The sequence below is a fragment of the Mustela nivalis genome, assembly GCF_964662115.1.
Source record: "Mustela nivalis genome assembly, chromosome: 5".
NCBI classification, from domain to species: domain Eukaryota; kingdom Metazoa; phylum Chordata; class Mammalia; order Carnivora; family Mustelidae; genus Mustela; species Mustela nivalis.
Genome location: NC_139024.1, coordinates 99,279,585 through 99,299,476, shown reverse-complemented (window position 1 = coordinate 99,299,476; position 19,892 = coordinate 99,279,585). Strand labels below are relative to the sequence as shown.

Below are 19,892 nucleotides of genomic sequence, written 5' to 3'. Positions count from 1 at the left end.
ACAACAGAGAAACCACAATGTGAAGAACATCCCAACAACACAAAGCTCAACATCACTGGGCTGCCCCTAGTACGGGGCCTGTCCCGGTAACGTGGAACCCGAACAGAACAGGAAAACTGTGTGAGTTATGTGAAATGCCAGCTTTCTCATGTTCAAGATTACCACAATGAACCTCTGAATATTAGCATCCCCTGAAAGCAGGCAGGGGCTCATTTTTTAAAAGTTGCTCATTTTTTTAACACATAAAAAAATCAACCAATCAATCTAAAGGGAAATAAAACCTAATTCAGTAAGTAATGTATGCATTAAATAATAGTGGTGTTGAAAAATAGTCACAACCATTCTTCTATTTACCCATGGTTCTTCTTTATTTGGCAGCTAAATATAGGGGCATGCTAATATTGTTGTCAGCTTAATAGAAGGCATTAAAGGCTCTAACAGTGGTGCAAGAAGCTATAGATAAATCTTTTCTACGCTGGGTGTTAGTAGGGTACTGTGATGTTATATGCCTGCAGGACACTTTTTTTTTTTTTTTTTTTTTTTACTTCTACTGCAGTTCATAAAGGAAACACTCATAGGAAAAAAAAAAATTAAACATCAAATCTAGCAAGTAATTAGCACCAGCATTCCAGAAAACTTCAGCGCAGCCTGCTTCCAGCTTCTGCTCAAACTTCATTGCTACAAAACAAGAGGAAATAGTAGTTAGGTTGATGAGATAAATAAAACGTCAAAACTACACCTGAAAATGTATACATTAGCATTTGGACATAGAGTCTCATATAAAAAATTATTTATAGTGGGGAATTTTTATTTTTCCCCTTAGGAGCTATTTTCTTGTTACACAATTAACGGCATAATAAAAACCTACAGCTGTACCTTCACATCAAACTCTGATCTCTTGAGAGTTCAGCAAGCAGCTCTGGTCTCATGCAAAGGGTTATGATGGCTTTGAGGGGCTGGTGCAGCCTTAAGGTACAGCATTTCCACATCCCACCCATAAGCCCTCACCCACTCATCACTTGACTGCTGTCCCACCCCTGTCCTTTAGCGCTGATGCCTCCACCATTCCCTAGAATGTAATCTCTCAGACAAGGAGGGAACGAGTAGTGGGACTGGAACAAATCCCAGCTTTTGCAAAATGGACCATTACAAAAGACAGACAGCAAGTGGGGCGCCTATTGTTGTTTTTGTTTTTGTTCCATATACTGATTCAACTGGATTTATAATGCTACTGTGTGACCCAGGAGTGATTTTCATAATTTCTTTATCCATCCATCTCCATGTGTTCCTATTTGACAAGGTTGGACTCTCCAGCACAGAAGATATAAATTTAATGGAGGGATTAAGTAGATTATACAAATCAAAGAAGGAAGTTTAAAAGGAAGTATCAGAGATAAGGGCAGAAGAGAAATGTAGTTCTAAAACAGCACTCTGATTGAACAATGATGAAAGGGCACTAATGGAAGAAGATATCCATAACTTTATACTTCCGGGTGCCAATGGAGCATTCCAAAATGGCAGGTGGAGAAGAGAAGAGACCCACCGCTCTTCTGTAAGCAAGTCTCCCTGTTTTGCCCTGGGCTGGATCACAGGATGATGAAGCCATGGTCTGGGAGACATGACTCCAAAAGAAGCACTAGCTGTGTACAAGGGCTAAGTAAAGCAGACCAGAAACCTGAGTATTGCATGGCCGAGCAGTGAAGCAGAAATGTGAAACGTGGACACATTCTGTATCATTTAGGAGAAACTACATTTGTTAGATGAGAAGGAGGAGGTAAGGAAAAAGCTACTAAAACAAGGGGGTAGCTCCACACTGCACTAATTTTTTTTTGGCCACAGAAAATCAGTAGTCATGAAATATCTAAGTTGTAGTTTCCATCATCTGGGGTTCTCCGAAGCTTTAAAATAGAAGGAGAAAATGACTAAATCACATCTCCTCCTTTTCTAACAAATAAAGACTACTGTCTATTTGATTTTCCTGAAAGTACCAACATTTGGTAGCTAATACTGCAAGAGATTTAAAGGAATCATCATCCTTTAGCTAATGCTTATGAAGTGTTATGTATTTTATACACTCAGCACTTGGCATGCATAAATGCAAATCTTCACCATTATCCCTTGATCTCATTTTACAGAGAATGAAATTGAGGCTCAAAAAAAATTAAATATAGTGCCCAAGGCCACAGCATTTGAAATTAAACCCTGGTCTGTCCAGTGTTTCCTATTTGTTTTTGTTGGTGCTGTAGTCATTAGACTGTCTTGGCCATATACGAAAGCCCATATTGTGTCTGGCTTATAAATGATCAACTGCATCATTGAAAGTACATAAACAGATGATATGCAAGGATATAAGTACAGACAGGATAGTAACATTCAGTCAAATACTAGACTCAATGTCCTCTGAATTCTTTTCATTTAAGATTTTTAATTATGTAAGTAATTAAGTCAGATCGAAGAGGACGAGGTAGCTCATCCACTGTGGCCCTGCTGGCAAACCCAGCACTATTTCTCAGTTCTTTCTGAACCCATGGGCAGATCAAAGTCATGTCTGGAATCACAGTTCCGCAGTTGGTTTGAAGGGATGCATTATGCTATGACAGGTAGAGTTGGGATTTTCAACATTTTGTCAAGTCTTTAGTTACCTTTGCCAATCTCAGCGCATACGGCATTCAATAACTTGGGAAAAACAAAGGTCTGACATTTCAGAAAGATGAAGTTCACTAATAAGATAAATAAATAAATCCTTATGTTTCAGACGAGCCTCCCGGTAGTTGAGGCTCGGGACTGTCTTACGCTGCCAGTTGAACAACACACTTATTTTGGATATAAGAAAATATAAATAAGAACTTAAGGCATTTTTAAACATCATAATTTTGAAGGGACTCAAATCCCAATTTTTTTAGTGAACTTTGGATAATAAGTAATGTAGGGTATAAAACTTTAAACCAATGTTACAGAAAGCATTTCTTAAAAGAATGTGCTGTGTGAATTTTTTTCCCTTCTTATACAAAACCATTCATGTATACTTTTCTTTGCCAAAAGAAAGCCAAATGATCTACGTATGTGCCCTTGTAACTATGAAACCAGACTTCCCCCAAAAATGTTATTTACAGGAAATGTATATAATCTTATTACTATATACTCATTGTTTTCCAAAAGATTCTAAATGTATTTTGGACATTTACGTAACTACTAACTTCGGTGTGAAAACACAAGATCCAGATGAGAATTTATTGTCCAGAAGCCAGAGTTATAAAACATGCAGTAATTAAGGGTGCTATAAAAGTAGCCTGATAGATAGAGAATATACATATAGCGGATACTAGAGAGCATCACATTGAATCTGGGGTCAAAACATTTAATATCTGGATAACCTGAGCTCCAAATAATTATAAGCCCTGATCTTATTTTGTTTTTCTTGAAAAATTAGCACACAGAGGATTGGAAGTCCACTTAGTTCCCTGACTTTTGCTCAGCTTTACCATGACTCACGACAATGCCAAAACCAACAATAATCTATTGAGATGACTTTGAAGGAGGGACCTCAATTTTACCAAACCCCCACCTCTCTTACATTTGATTCAGCTGTGTCCCTAGAAAAGAAAAATAAATGACACTTGCGTCTTTTTATTGACTACTTCAGAGTAAGACTTTCAGATTGCAGATCTGCCCCTTGTCTACCAGTTGAAAGAACAAAGGGAAATTAGAAAGAAGAGACTTCATTCTCTTTGTTGAAAATAAGGGAAGCTGGGCATCTGGGTGGCTCAGTCAGTTAAGCATCCAGCTCAGGTTTCTGCTCATGGGTGGTAAGACAGCCCTTCACTGGCTCCTTGCTCAGCAGGGAGTCTGTAGTCTGTAGTCTCTCCCTCAGCTCCTTCCCCCACCACACTAAAATAAGTAAGTAAATAAAATAAATAAATCTTTCAAAAAAGAAAATATGGGAAGCAATTTCCCTCCCTCCTTCATAGAGCATCTACTTTAAAAAAGAACTTGTCACTGTAAATATATTCTCCTCCCTTGGAAATACATACACATTCCTCTGAAAAGTCAAAAGGCATTTTGTCACCTTTAAGACCCAGCAATGTCTTTCTCAAGGCCTTTGAGAACCATTCCTTTGTATGTAAATGTCCAGATGAGACAGTATCCCTGTCTCCTAGTCTCTGAGAGAGGGTAAGAGCCTAACTTTGGCCAAGTTTAGCTGACACCTGGCTCCAAGTGGTAAAACTAACTCATCATAAAGATATGAAAACTGTGGGCGCCTGGGTGGCTCAGTGGGTTAAGCCGCTGCCTTCGGCTCAGGTCATGATTGCAGGGTCCTGGGATCGAGTACCGCATCGGGCTCTCTGCTCAGCAGGGAACCTGCTTCCCTCTCTCTCTCTGCCTGCCTCTCTGCCTACTTGTGATCTCTGTCTGTCAAATAAATAAATAAAATCTTTAAAAAAAAAAAAAAAGATATGAAAACTGTACTTTTGCTTGGCGTAAAGCCAATTAACTAACGTGGTTACCCCAATTGCCAGGCAGTTTAGGGTGAACTATGTATAATAAATACTACTGCCAAGTCTTATTACTTGAGGATGCATTGAATTATTGTTTATCTTGACAAATGTGCATATAATGGGTTTTATCCCCTTGACTATGTGAAGCGTGAGATTTCTTCCTGTCTTTGCCATCTCTGTGTGATTGTGATGCATATAACATTCTAATTTAATGCTTATTTAATAACAAAAGTGTTTCCTTTCTCTACTATCTTTAAGAAAATGATTTCTGGGCCAGCAGAATTTTTTTAAAATTATATTTCCCCAAAACATGCAGGGGGCTTATAACCCAAGAAAGTCATTTCAGTGGGGTGCCAAACCTGCACTAGGAATGTCCTTCTTTTTCTGATTGCCTTGTCTACCTGGATACCTAAGCAGGGTGGCTAACCATTCCAGTGTTCATATTATTTGTGTTTATTAGATAAATTTACTCTGGCTCTCTAGGCAGTTGTCTATCAAAGCATATGAATTTTCTTTTAATCAGCAGTTAATAATATCCAGATCCTGAGTTCTTGCCCGAGATTACAACCTTGAACTCAGCAATCCAAGATTTATCGAAGCCTGATTTTGAGAAATAACATTTATGGGAAATTGCCTCAAGGGAACAGAGTGGGCCCATTTCTCTTGATAATTTCGTTTTTACCCTTGAATCAAACCAGAAAATGAGAGTGGCTTCCAAGGACAAGACGCTCATTTTCTCTTCCCTATGTTCTCATCTGGAGACTGGAGATAAAAGGAACGAGACGTGCTGTCCCCTAAGATTAGAACTTGAAACGTCAATGGAGGTTCTGGAATTTGAAATAAAATAGACACAAAATGCTTATGTGCACCACAGCAGCAAATCAGTTGTAGTCACCTTGCTAGCACTATTGCTATCTTGCCAACTCTTAAATGTTTATCAAAACTCTGCACAGAGAAGGAATGAGAAAACAGAAGAATTTGCCTAGTATGTGTTTATGGGCAGCTGGTGAATGATTAGCTCTCAAGTTGTGTTAAGAGCAAGTGGATCCAAAAGGTCAGAGTCAACTGCATCTAATCATGTTTTTGGAAATCAATTGACCCTCAAGTGAAAAATAAAATGGACCCAGGGCTGCGTGTAGCAGGCGATGTGAAGAGCAGCAGGTCTGATTCTATCTCTTCCCTCACTACAACGTTTACAATTAAGCCTGCGAAAAGAGAAGAGGACTACAGAGTAGCTGTGGATCAAAGAGTTGCTGAATTCACAAGACATGATAAATACAATCAGAAACAATTATTGCAACTAGAATTTAATTTCTTCTAAGTAACTTTATGCAGAAATCATTTACTTCAGGCAGGGAGTTTTCTATAAATGAGGTGGTGTTATAGATGCACCTACTTTGGAAATTACTGCCTTGCTGTGAGTGAACAAATGACAAGTATGAAAGTGAGCTTCTTTGAAAATTGATCAGGTCCAATCAATTATTTAGAGATTTCATCTTTTTGTATGAAGGTTTGTCACTGGCCAAGGATTTTTTAAAGTACCGTATAAAATGCTAAATAAAAAAATCCTTTGGAATGTACTATCCCCCACGAAACTCCCCACACTCAGCTTGGCCCAGCCTGAAGATTTTCCATGCTCGTGTGGAATATCAAAGAAAACACGAAGAAATCTTAGGTTTTATTATAGGTTAATTCTCAAAATTAACCTACCAGGTGAAAGAAAGCACATGTTAAACCTTTATCATGGTAGGCAGAAATATGTGACCTCATTTTTTCTATGAATTCAAAGCATTTCCTGAAACAAACTTCTCGAGGATTCTCCTGCTTTGACTTTCAAATTTTTGTTTCCGAGATCGAATAACTGACTTGCTTTCCTAGATTATCCAGAAAGGAGCTAGAATTTGAAAATCTCCATTCTTGTCACCCATTTGTGCAACCTGGACAGATTTTCAAACCACCACCACCTTTGCTCCCTTCAGAGATCTTTGACTTAGTTTGCCTGGAGTGAAACCCTGCTACTGGGGCTTTTAAAAAGTCCCAGGGGAGTCTATCTAATATTCCACCAGAGCTGAGAACCCCTGAACTAGATTATAACTGGAAATGTTGTTTTGAGTTAGTTGTTTTAAAGTGTATTTTTAAAATCATATGATTTATAAAAACAAGGGGAAAAATGAAACAAGATGGGATCGGGAGGGAAATAAACCGTAAGAGACTCTCAATCTCTGGAAACAAACTGAGGGTTGCTGGAGGGGAGAAGTGTGAGAGGGGTGGGGTAGTTGGGTGGTGGACAGTGGGGAGGGTATGTGGCCTGTTGAGTGTGGTGAATTGTGTAAGCCTGATGATTCACAGACCTGTACCCCTGAAGCAATAATACATTATATGTTAATAAACAAACAAACAAACAAACAAGGGGCAAATCCAACCAGATAAATCTGAAATCTGTTAGTTTTTAAAGGAATTACAAAACAAATTTTTAAAAAACTAGTTATCTACAAATAACATGACTGAAAATAAGAGGTGGGACTCTGGTAGTAAGAAAGGCAAACTTTGCTTTAGGAAATGAAAGAAAAGCCAAGGGGGAATTTCTGAGATCCGGTAAAGTTTCCTCTAAAATTCTTTACTTTCACTGGGTATTTAACTGGAATGGGTTACTCCTTAAGCCACAGAGTCATAAGAATAGAATTGTTGTATTTAAAACAGATCATGTTCTCGGTTGGTGCCATGTAGGTAAATAAATAAAAAATAAGAGGGTTTGTGAAAAATGTACAAGTCCGTATTGCAGCCTGCCACATACCAGAAGGAGTTGTAAGAAGTTGTGAAATTGCTCTAAGATGTGCCAATATCACTAACAAGTAAAATACAGCACACTGGAAAAATAAAATGGCCTTTTGCTTAATTATTTATGTTTCTTTTAATACCAACAGTAATGTACTATCTCTCATAAATATTAAACTTCAAACTTTAGTTTCTTTACTCTCATATATTCCAAACCTGAGATTGAAATCATCTTTTGTTAATCTTACCCACTAGCTTAATTTTAAGTTTTGTCTCTCAAATTATGATAATTGATGCAAAAAATGCAAATATGGCACCCAAGCTATTCTTTTTTGCAACACATTCCAAAGTCCTTAATTCAGCACTTATTATCTGAACTGGATGTCTTTGTTATTTAAATAAACAATTGATTTTCTATTACTGTGTAGAAACACTCTTATTGTGTAGAAACAGCCTATGTGAGTTTGAGCCAAAATTATTATGTTTGAAAGAAAGAACATTTGATTATTTCTTTTTACATTCATCTGAAATGCATAAAATTTGTAAAATTTGGGGGCATCTGGCTAGCTCAGTGGGTAGAGCATAGGACTCTTGATCTTGGGGTTATGAGTTGAGCCCCGTGTTGAGTGCAGAGATTACTTGGAAAAAAAGATGAAAGGAAGAAAAGGATCAGATGGCAGAAGGAATGGCTTAAGAGTGGAGAGAAGATAAGCCTCTGCAGGTTACGAAGTCAAGAACCTAATTAATCAGTGACAAGAAACACAGAGCAAGTTAAGTCAATGCCTGAATGGGAAAGTTTGGAAAACACTCACTGAAATGTGTAAAATTTATTCATTCTATTTTTGGACATAATTGTCCAACTTTTTACTATTACATAATCTGCCACTGTCACACTGAAAGGGCTAGTGCATTTGACAAAGAATTAATATCCTTAATATATAATGGGAGTTTACAACTCAGTAAGAAAGATATTACCGTACCAGTAGATAAATGTATATCACAATGCATAGACAAAATAGACAAAAGGAGTAGAAAAATACAGAATTCTTTAAATGCAAAGATATGTGAAAAATATTTCCTTTTAAATAATCAATATTTTAAAATATTATTTTATTTATTTATTTAAGATTTTATTTTTTGAGAGAGAGAGAGAGCACAAGTAGGGGGAGCAGCAGGCAGAGGGAGAGGCAGAAGCACCCCACTGAGCAGCGAGCAGCATACCTTGGGGCTCCATTCAGGACCCTGGGACAATGACCTGAGCCAAAGGTAGACACTTAACTGACTGAGCCACCCAGGCATGATTTTAAAAGGAAGAAAGATTTAGAATGCCTGGGTGGCTCAGTCAGTTAAGTGTCTGCCTTTGGCTCATGTCATGATCCCAGGGTCCTGGGATAGAGCCCCTCATCGGGCTCCCTGCTCAGTGGGGAGCCTGCTTCTCCCTCTCCCTCTGCTAGTCCCCTGCTTGTGATCTCTTGCTCTCTCTCTCTCAAATAAATAATCTTAAAAAGAAAAAAAAAAAGGAGGGGGAGAAATATTTAGATAGCATAGCTAGAGATTTGGATAGAGAGCTGGACAGAGTATGGTAGAATTCTTAAGAGTATTGACTCTGGGCAGTCAGATCTGGATTCAATTCCTGATGAAGCAGATACTTCCCAGCTATTTCACTTTAGGCAATATACTGATTTCCCTCAGTCTCAGTTTCCTCATCTGTAAAATGGAAATAAGAGTACTTAACTTCATTTTGTGAAGATAAGTAAAATAAAGCATATAGAGTGCATAATATATTCTAACATATAGCAAATTCTCAGTAAATTGACAATTATGATAATTCTCAGTGCTGGCAAGAGTACAGGAAAGGAGCTATAAAAACAGCCTCCTTCTAGGGTGAGTTGTTATAATTTTTCAGGAATGTAATTTGGCTATATCTATTAAAATTTTCCCATATGTCCATACTCATGGAACCAATAATCCAATTTAAAAATAATCAAAGATGTGCTCAAGGATAAAAACTCACATCTATTCATAACACAATTTTCTAGTTTAATGCCTAATGTTATAGCAGAAAGCCACATGGTCCCATATAACAAAGGTTCTAAAATTTGCAACAATAGGAACATCAGTTTATGAAAAATAGATAAGATGCTCGAAATTATAGAAAATTTGCTTGAGGAAAAGTTACATTTTATTTAGAACTCTATTATTCCTACTTCTCTTTTGTATTATGTTTCTTTTTTTGACCATGTCTCATTTGCAAGGATATTTGAAATGAAAGCATGGGCTCTCTTACTCCCTTGTAAAAGAAAAGTCCTTTAAAAATCACTTCCCCCCCCCCTCACATTTATCACTTTGTCTGAAAGGATGTAGAAGAAGAAAGCATTGTTCAATTATTCTTGCTCTTGATCAACAGAAAATCAAAATTCCTATACAGATTTTTTTCTTTGCCTGTTTGGTATAGTATTTCTAGAAATACGGAGGGTTTTTTGTGCTTTTTTTTTAAATTTATTTTTCATCAGCTCAAAATGTGAAAGTGACTACACATTTGTCTGAAAACCAGAGACTCTATTTCAGCTGGCATGTTTTTGCCTACATGCTTCCTGACGCAAGCAGAATTTACCAAGGGATCAGGGGCAGAGCTCAGTGACAGCAGAGATTCTCCAATGAGCTGAAACTGAGACACCAGGAGATACTGGTGATACTCTTCATAAGACCCACCATAAGTATGGCGGACACCCTTTGACCATCAAAAGATGGCAACAGGGTTTCGCATATGAATCCAAAGTGGTAATCTCCAAGGCGGACATGGGGATAGAAATAGCTGGTTTGTGATCAAGATGCTACACATATGGGAACCTCTAGAACCACCTTCCATGTCAAGAAGCAAAAATTTACTTACCCAAGTATCAGCTGTTTCTGAACACCACAAAGTGGGCCAGTTAGTTTTATTTTTAAAGTAAAAGGGGGACTATGGGGTGCCTGGGTGGCTCAGGCATTAAGTATCTGCCTTTGGCTCTGGTCCTGATCCCAGGGTCTTAAGATCAAGCCCCGCATCCGGTTTCCTGCTCCACAGGAAGCCTGCTTCTCCCTCTCCCACTCCCCCTGTTTGTGTTCCTTCTCTTGCTGCATCTCTCTCTGTCAAATAAATAAATAAAATCTATAAAAAATTAAAAATTTAAATTTAAAGAGGGAATTAAAAAGCATGATCTTATTAATATTTTTAAATAAGATTTATTTCTAAAATCTAGTATCACATGGAAATGGATAACTACATCTCTAATTGTATCTTACATTTACCTCTTTGGAATCAAGAGTTTCGTGTTCAGGGATAGCCACCATTGGATGACTCAGCTTCACAGAAACGACGCCCAGGATGTGATGGGGGCAGGTGGGGGTAGAAGTGAGGAAAATAAATGTTTACATTTCATTTAAATATATAAACAATGACATATGTATATTATTGCCGATCATAGTAGAGTCTTCCAAGTGTAAACATTTGATTTGAACTGATTTGTAATTAAAAACAGGGCAGATAGTCTTCACACACACACACACACACACACACACACACAGTGGCAGCAGTGAATACTTTGAGCACAAGACCACATCTTAGGTATCTTTGTGTCCCTCATAAACTCCAACAGTGTCTGGCGTATAGTATAGACACTTATTAATTTCTTATTGAATGAATGAATTGTTAAAGCACACTGACAGATTTCACATAGAGGAAATGAAGCTATATTTATGTCTCCGCTCTCATAATAGGCTTCAAATTGAAAAGCTCCAACAAAAGAAACAAATCGTGCTTAGACCTGCAGTAAATGCAGATGTTCCAGAGATAGTAAATGCTTCGTTGAAACATAAAGCAATGGGCATTATTGCAAACAGTAATAATGTCAATGTACAGGGACTTCACAAACATTGTCATCTTCTAGGATATGTTGTTATAATGCAGTTTACAACACAGTAACATTTTCACAGAAAAGAGGTTTTGTGCTTCTGTAAGAGAAATCTGATTGTTGCATGGGTCATCTGAGCATTAGACATACACTTAAACCTAAGAAGGCAGAAGAAGACATAGATAATGCAAGAAAAAGAGAGAGGCAGAATGAGGGACCCACACACAAGAAGAGCAGGGGAGAGCTATCATTTGTAATAAATCTGTTTGCCCCCTTTCTTTCACCATCTCTCCTCATTCGAGCTTCAGGATAACCACAGCACCCAGTGTGCCAAGAACATTCCTTGTTTCTGTTATTGTTCTGGGCAAAATGGGAGTAGGAAAATAATTGCCCCGGCTTTCACTCTCAGGAGGGTCCTGATACAATCAGTAACTCAATAGAAGAGCTCCTCCTTCCTAATCCTCCAGTGAAACTTGGCAAGATGGCCTTGGGCCCGGGACCATGCCATCCCCGGTGGCTGGGAAGACCAAGGAGATCCTGCTTCACATTTCTTCCGGCTTCCTTCCCTCTGTGCCAGCAGAGTTTCAAGAATGGAGCCTGTTTTTATCCAAAGTTCTAGTTTCACTAAATCCCAAACATTACACTCTGTTCCCAACTATGAAATAGATACTTCTGGGTATCATAACATCAGGACTCCTGGCTGCCCGAGGCCATTGCTTTAAATAGAAGCATGATCTATCCCCAGAGCCAACGAGAGATCTAAACAGCATTCCAGAAATGAGCTGGAAGTGCTTACTTTCTCTTGTTCATCAGGGTCTCCTGAGATCCTCAGCATGGCTCAGGACTGGACCCTACTACCATTTCAAACCCTAGACCCAAGTAATTGGTCCTGGAGGAAACAGACCCTTTAGCATACCTGGGCTATGCAGTAGGGTAATTATATAAATCATCAGAGTTTTCACAATGTCAAATTTTCAGTCTCCTGGTCTCCTAAAATAGAATAGGATAAATATCCTAAAATTTAAAAATGTTGGAACTCTTCCAATAAAATGTTCGGCTAAGACTAGAAAGGTAATTGAGCAATTATGTAATACCTATTTTTACATTCCATTCCTTCTTTCCAATATAGGTACTGGTCATTTAAATTCACTTCATTTTAATCTTGAATTTCAAAAACTATATGTTAATTACCCTAATCAACAAAAGAGAACAGAAAATGACTAATCCGAATTAATTAGTAATCCCCAAATCATTTATGTTTGGCTTTGGGATGCTTTCTTCTATCTATGATTGCTTATCATTGAGGGTTTGCCTTTGTATTATCCTCAAACTGACTGCAAATGTAAAATAAAATGTGATATTTGAAGATTAGTAGATTTAGCCATCATAATTATGTACTCATGTGACAAATTCATCACATGTATTTCTTTTGTTTTCACAACAATTTGGTGAGGTCAGCACTAGTATTACCCTATTTCACAGATGAGGACACCAATGCACGGAGAGGCAGAATGACACTTATTGCAGGTCCAGAACCAGTAAATGGCAGAGCCATGACTGGAATCCGGATGAAAGTTCCACATGCTATGCTTTCAAAGCAAGGATGAAGGGGTAGTACGCCGGAAGGTACTCAGGAGACGGGATGGGGAACCAGAGGAAGGGAGGGCTGTGTGCCATTCCACAGAAGGAAGAGCCACATATGAAAGGCGTGAGTGCCCCATTCAAAGGTCGGAGGCAGTCAGGAGTGCCCCGAGTGGCTATGAAGGGCCGCACTGCAGACATAATCCAAGGGAGTTTATATGTGAGATGAGGAATCTGGCTCATTCTCCGGGCAGTGAGAAACCACGGAAGTACTTTAAGGAAGAAAAGGGGCACATGTGATCAGATTTTCATGTCAGAAAAAGCCTATGTGGCTGATGTGCAAAATATGGAAGGCTGGTGAGCGGGGAGGCACTTGGAAGATTTAAGTAATCTGAGGGAGAGAATCAAGAAGAAGCTTAGATTAAAGCATTGCCTTCGAGTATGGAATAGACTCAAGATTTTTCTGGGTGACTCTAGACTCCTACTCTCCAGGATGAGTGAAGCAGCATCAGGTAGACATGTTGATGTTGCTGATTCGGGAAGACCCACTGAAGCACTAGAGAGAAATAATGCTGAATGGTGATATGTCTGCTGAATGGAGACATTTTGTAGTGCTCGAGGGCTAGAGAGGCTAAGTGCAGGGGAGGAGGGGTCAATAAAATGTGCTGTGAAAATCTTCTCACAATAAGGAGGGAGACAGTGAAACTAAAACATTAAAATAAATTTTACAGGGGTATCTGGTTGGCTCAGTCAATAGAGTAAGCAACTCTTGATCTCAGGGGCATAAGTTCGAACCCCATGTTGGGCATAGAGCTTGCTTAAAAAAAAATTTTTTTTAATGAAATAAATTCTGAGTAAGTGAGTTGTGTGCTATCTAGAGAGTAGGAGTATACTGAAGGCCATAGTTATCCAAGCCTGTTTACTTGGTTATAAGTGTTCTGGAAAGCAAATTACCATTATGCCTCAAAAAAAAAAAAAAAAAGTTACTAATTTTATCATCAGAACACTATTCAACACAGGAGGAACCGTGAAAATAAAAAGCTCAGGTGAAATGAGACAAAACATATTTTATCCTGGATGGAAACTCATGTCTCAGATATTGTATAACAGATTAACTGGACCTTCACTCACTCACTACTGTGGGATAATGAACAAGTGGTATTTGAATAAAATGTTCAGTTGATTTTTATTACGCTCTTGATCACAGCTGCCACCAACCTGATATAAAGCCTCATGAAGTGTTTGTTACCAGCGTGGCTTTCTCAGAAATGTCACTGCTTCTCCCAAGCTAACGTGAACTTCTCTAACAAAGACAGATAAATGCCCTCAAACCAACAGGAGAAATGAGAACCTGGACAACTAGGGGAAAAAAAAAAAAAAAAAAAGGAAATATGCCAAATGTGGTTAAATCACTTCATTAAGTCTTGACTCTACCTGAGAAATGGAATTCAAAGCTCTTGCTTTGGTGTCAGAGCTCTCCCTCCTGCACAAAGATGAAGTAGGTTTTCTTGTTTGCCAGAAATTACAAAGCTGAGAAAGTGCTTCAGGAATGCTAACATTTTAAAATTGCCAAGGGTGCTACAAATGCTATTCAGAATTCAGCGCTTTGGAAGGCACGTGGATGGCTCAGTTGTTTAAGCATCTGTCTTTGGCTCTCGTCATGATCCCAGGGTCCCTATTGAGCAGGGAGTCTGCTTGTCCCTCTCCACCTGGCCCTCCTCTCTCTCTCTTTCTCTCTCTTAAAAAAATAAAATCTAAAAAAAAAAAAAGAATTCAGTCCTTTGGGATTATTTTTCTGCTGAACCACATCTTCTAGTAAATCTCCTTCACGCCTTTTGTCTTGGGAAAGCCGTATCATCTACTCCTGTTGCCCCATCTAGACTGTGGACCGCTCCAGCTATAGTGCAAGCTTCCTAAGAACATCTCTCAAAAATAGATGTAACGAACTGTTGTAGCACTACCGACATAAAATGTATTTCCTAAGTATGACATTGCCATTAGGAGAGCATAAGCCTTTAGAAGTCATGTGGATTGTGGGTTATTCATTTTTAGGTCCTCTGCACCTGGCACAGGACCCACTCAATAGCAAGTACAACTAAATGACTACCAGGTAAATAGATGAATGAAAGAAAGAATGAATGAAATGGCTAGAGAAAAGAGGATTTTCTGACTGGCAAAATTAAAAAATTCTAAATTAGTAAGGAATTAGAACATGTTACTGCATTCCTATAAAACTCCTCATTTATAGGAGATTTTGCAAACCAGGGACCTTGGAACTAGAACTATCATACACATATCTTCTGTTTGGCCCTCACAATTCTTTTGCCTGAAAAGGAATTGAATTCAGCTGTCAGTGTTGAAGCCTGTCAACTCACCATGCAGGTCTGTGTTTCTGGTTTCTCTTGAACCGCTTAAAGGTCTTATAGCACAAGCCCTGCAAACATCTAGATCTGTAGAGCAGCCTGGCTATATTTGATGAAGCTGAAGGTCTTCACGTCAACACAGTCCCCTCCATCCTGCTAAGAGGAGACCCAGGGTCAGAAGTCACCTGCTATCGTGTTTCTACCTATATAACTGGCTTGCTTCACTCATTTGGGGGATCTGCCTGGGCAAAGAAAACATTTGAGTTCTTAATCCCTCACTTACAACATAACCCAGGACACAGAAAACACCTGGGGAGTCTTATCATCTCTACATTCTGACACAGTCGTCCTGAGACCCTGCATTTCTAACTGGCTCTCAGCTGATGGCAACGCTACCACAGATTGAGTAAGAAGGCCACAGCCAACATTTTTGTGTGAACTGAGGGCACTGATAGTTTTCAAATATTTATCTACTCAACAACGGAAATTAACTATATTCGAAATGTCCTAATCAATTAAGCTGTAATGTAGTCATATAATTACATAATTTACCACAGATCTTTTTAATTAGTTACCTGCTAGTGTGCCCGACATGTTGCTAGGTGTTAGGGATTTAAAGGTGATCAAAAAGCCATCGTCCCTGCCCTTAGAGACCACAGACTAGTAGAAGAGACAGATCTTAATTATTTAATCAGGAATATAGAGAAACAAACACAAAATAATGTGTTAGGAAATAAAAGGTTCAAAACAGAAATCTGATCTGGTCTAGAAGGATGAAGGACTCTCTTTCCAAGAGACTGAATCTAAAGAAGGGTCCTAAGGGAGAAGGGGTATAGAGAGTGAATAGGGGTTTATCACTGAGAAGAAATTACTCACAGGCTGAAGGGAAGAGAGGGAGAAAATTCAGAGTGCACAGGCCCAGTGAGTGGGAGGACGTCAGAACCTGAGGCCACACAGGGATTTTGCATACCCCAACTTCACTTACGATGGAAAAGAGGAAGCCCTTCCAAATGCTTAAGTGAGTGAAGATTACTTGATATGGGTTTGTCTCATTTCCCATAAAGACTTTGAGCTGCTGGAGGCTAGAGCCCATCGTACCCTAGCAGTTGTGCATCAAATCCTAGTTGATCAACTTCAGTGCTCAAGAGTCTATGCCTTGTACAAAACGAGCGATGCTCCAAGTCTTCCCTTACTGAGCGCTGTTGCGCTCTGAGGAAAATCCTGCTCTCAGTGACGGTAGAAACCTCCTACCCATATGTCTTGAAGAGCTCATTTGCCCTAGCCTAAAATATTTTTTAAAATTCCAGACCATCAGTAGTTTAAATATATATTATTAGAATTTAAGGATGTGGCATCTATTTTTGGTGATGCCCAAAAGTTTTAAAAATTTGCCCATGCCAGGGGTGCTGCATCAGTCAGACTCTTGGTTTTGGCTCAGGCCCTGATCTCAGGGTCTTGGGACGGAGCCCTGCATGAGGCTCCACACACTCAGCTCACAGTCTGCTAGAGATTCTTTCCTCCTCTCTCTCCCTTTCCCTCTGTTCCTCCCCCTCCCCACACTCTCCTGTGCACACTTGCACCCTCTGTCTCTGAAATAAATCAAATCTTAAAAAAAAAAAAAAAAAAAAAATTGCCCATGCCAGGGGTGCCTGGCAGGCTCAGTCAGTAGAATGTGTGACTCTTGATCTCAGGGTAATAATTTGAGCCCTGAGCTCAAGCCTCTATTCAGTGTAGAGATTACTTAAAAGTCTTATAATTTGTTTTTTCATCTTATGCCATTAACTTCCTGTGTGACTTAGGGAATGTCACTTTGTCTCTGGGTCTTGGTTTCTTCATCTTTAAAATCTGGACCCTAAGTAGATGAGCTCCAGTACCTCCTTCTAATTGGATAACTTGGTGAATCTGTGTAGCCACAACTCTGTTGATTGATAAATGATGCTGTCTCAGACAAAAAGTTCTTTGTTTTGGAATCTCCTTCATTTTTGGAATCTCCCAAGCTGAGGTAGAAGTTGCGCCTCTAGCAATGGTAAAAATGAACTCTCCATTGACTGACCCTTGAATCCTTAATATCAGTATTACCATGACACTTGCTCATAGTATGAGCTTTTATAAATACTATTAAGTTTCACAATATCCCTTTGTGTTCCTTCAGTATTATCATAAGCTCAGTTGGAATTTGGTACATGCTCCTTGTTTCATAAACCCAGAGAAAACTCGCTATTAAGTGTTGATCATTAATATCCTTATATTGAAGACTAAGTACCAGTAAGTCTGAAACCACTCTAATACCAGTAAGAAAACAGAAATTTTCTGCTCTGATCTTTGTAATGAGTCTTTTGAGATCGGGCTGAACATTTCCAAATTGTACTATTTTTATTCTTGGCCTTTTCTCTTTCATCCCAGGAGGTACAGACTTGGGATAGTTAGAATTCCTCCCTCTAAAGACCACTTTCTAAAGGGCAGCATAATGGATTATTTTTTTTTTTCTCATCTACTCTGTGTTCAGCCTGTTTTGAAAACAAGTACCACATCCCTGTATTTATCCACATTTTTCATCTCGAGTTGCTTCTTTCTCAACTAGAAAACCACTTCCTTGAGGGGATTAACTACGCAATTCACTTTTTGCATTGCGCAGCTCCCAGGTTGTAATGAAAATGGAACAAGATCTATATTCCAACAGCATTCTTTTGGACTCAAATTCCAGAAACTGAAATTGGAATTGACAAGGAAACATATTTGTTCTCTGCCTTTCCTCTAGCCTTCAAGGACACAATTAGTTGCTTGCTACTACAGGCAAAACATCACTTCAATTGTCAATACCATACTAACACTAATACAGTCATAAACAAATGTCTCTTTCTTCACAAAAGACAGTGTTGGTGGAGTATCTTTTTCCCCCTGTTCTTTCTTTTCTATAGACTCTAAGGGCTATTAGCTATTTTATCCCAATGGGATATATCATAAAAAATAAACAGCTCTGTATTAAGACTCAGCCTCATAAATTTTTTTCAGTTCCTGTCCTGCTTTAATCTCATCCCAGCTGTTCCTAATTTGCAACCAGTTATCCCAAGTTGCAAGAAACCTACCCCAGAACTCAGGAGCGTGTCAACAGATGTCAGTCGATGTATTATAAAAATTTGGAAAAGTGTTTCTTAAGAGGAAGAACAGGCACAAATGTGATGGGGCCAATCTGTGCTCCCCTGGACCCCCAGAGACCTCCTACCAGACCCCAACCCGCTCTCCCCTAACACTACACTCCCAGCAGCATCTTTGAGTATGTAAGGAGGGGGGTTGAAAAGGGAGAAGTTCTGTGAAAGAGAAGTAGGCATATGAGCTGAGGACCATCTGACTTTAAGAATCAGGAAAGCAAAAATTCCTGTCAGAATCCCTCAGGAGGGATGCTTGGATGGCTCAGTCATTCAGCATTTGCCTTCAGCTCAGGTCATGATTCCAGAGTCCCGGTATCAATCCCCACATCGAGCTCCCTGCTCAGCGGGGATCCTGCTTCTCCCTCTTCTACTTCCCCTGCTTGTGTTCCTTCTCTTGCTGTGTCTCTCTCTGTCAAATGAATAAATAAAATCTTAAAAAAAAAAAAAAAAGAATTCTTCAGGAATGGCTGGGATCTAAGATCAAGCCGTAGGAAGCACTGCAGGATCAGAGCTAGGGCAAGATGGCAGGTAGGCAGTGGGTAGGCTGACAGTTAAAGGTGTATGCCAGACATGGTGAGAGTGTTGGGAAGGACTCACATCATTCACAAACTAGTGTGAAACAATGTACAGAAAATGGAGGAATGGGATTCAACCACAAGGAAGTGGGGCAGACAGGCTGTATATAGGAGGCAGCCCCCCACTTACCCAAATCTCCTTTCTGGTGAATCCGTCTTCTTTTACACCTTGCCAAGCTCGTGACAAGGCCACATCCTAACAAGCTTGGTAGTTTTTATTTAAACTTCAAACCATATAGGTGTGGTATTTATTAAGTATAGAAACCCATAGAAAGCCCCTAGGTGATGTCATGTTATGCCATGTTATATCATGTCATGTCATGTCATGTCATGTCATTTCATGTCAATAGGTTTCAGCCATTCTAAAGAGTGAGATCTTTTGAAAATTAGGATAAAAATGCTTATAATGCTACCAGATTCGTCCAAGATTTTTATCACCTGGAATTTAATAAAGTGTTAAAAGGTCACTGAAACATTGAAGCATAAAATATATTCTCGGGCATATAGGCCTCAGAGTACTTGCCAAATAATGACTGCCTTAAAAAAAACCTTCTTGATTCAAGAACTCAAATAAGAAAAGAAACAAATGCAAGAAGATATGGCAAGAAATGGAGGAAGGCAGGTTAATAAAACATTTTGAGTAAGTATGGTGTTGCCATGAAAGACCACAGGGGAAAAAAAAAAAGAAACTATATCGATAAAATGCCAGATATAAAAACTTAGGATACATCAGCATGATGAGAGGTCATGGAAGGGGCCAAGTGGAAGAGTCTTCTAGAAAATATAGATACCAGTAGGGGTAAATTAACATGAATGTGGACCCCAAGTTAAGGGCAATCATAACAAAATAGAATGAATCACTTGTAAGGGCACCTAGGTGGCTCACTTGGTTAAGCAACTGCCTTTGGCTCAGGTGATGATCTCAGGGCCCTAAGATAAAGCCTGGAGTCCCGCTGCCCACTCAGTGGGGCATCTGGTTCTCCCTCTCCCTCTGCTGCTCCCCCTGCTCATGCTCTCTCTGTCTCAAGTAAATAAATAAAATGTTAAAAAAACACACACA

The 19,892-nt window shown here is 39.1% G+C and overlaps 1 protein-coding gene across 10 annotated transcripts in view; it reads right to left on the bottom strand.

Annotated features, from left to right (window-relative positions):
- Nucleotides 1-348: 348 nt before the first annotated feature.
- The window catches only part of MLIP (muscular LMNA interacting protein), a 252,382-nt gene continuing 232,838 nt past the window's right edge, over nucleotides 349-19,892 (bottom strand). For 9 of the 10 annotated variants that reach the window (XM_082729410.1, XM_082729414.1, XM_082729417.1 and 6 more), the window contains 2 exons: nucleotides 10,563-10,616; nucleotides 349-678 (listed from right to left, as the gene is read on the bottom strand). In XM_082729410.1, the coding sequence (XP_082585536.1) occupies nucleotides 673-678; nucleotides 10,563-10,616 (60 nt within the window). In that variant the 3' untranslated portion in view covers nucleotides 349-672. The remainder of the gene's footprint in view (nucleotides 679-10,562; nucleotides 10,617-19,892) is intronic. The other variant, XM_082729415.1, reaches the window with a different exon arrangement.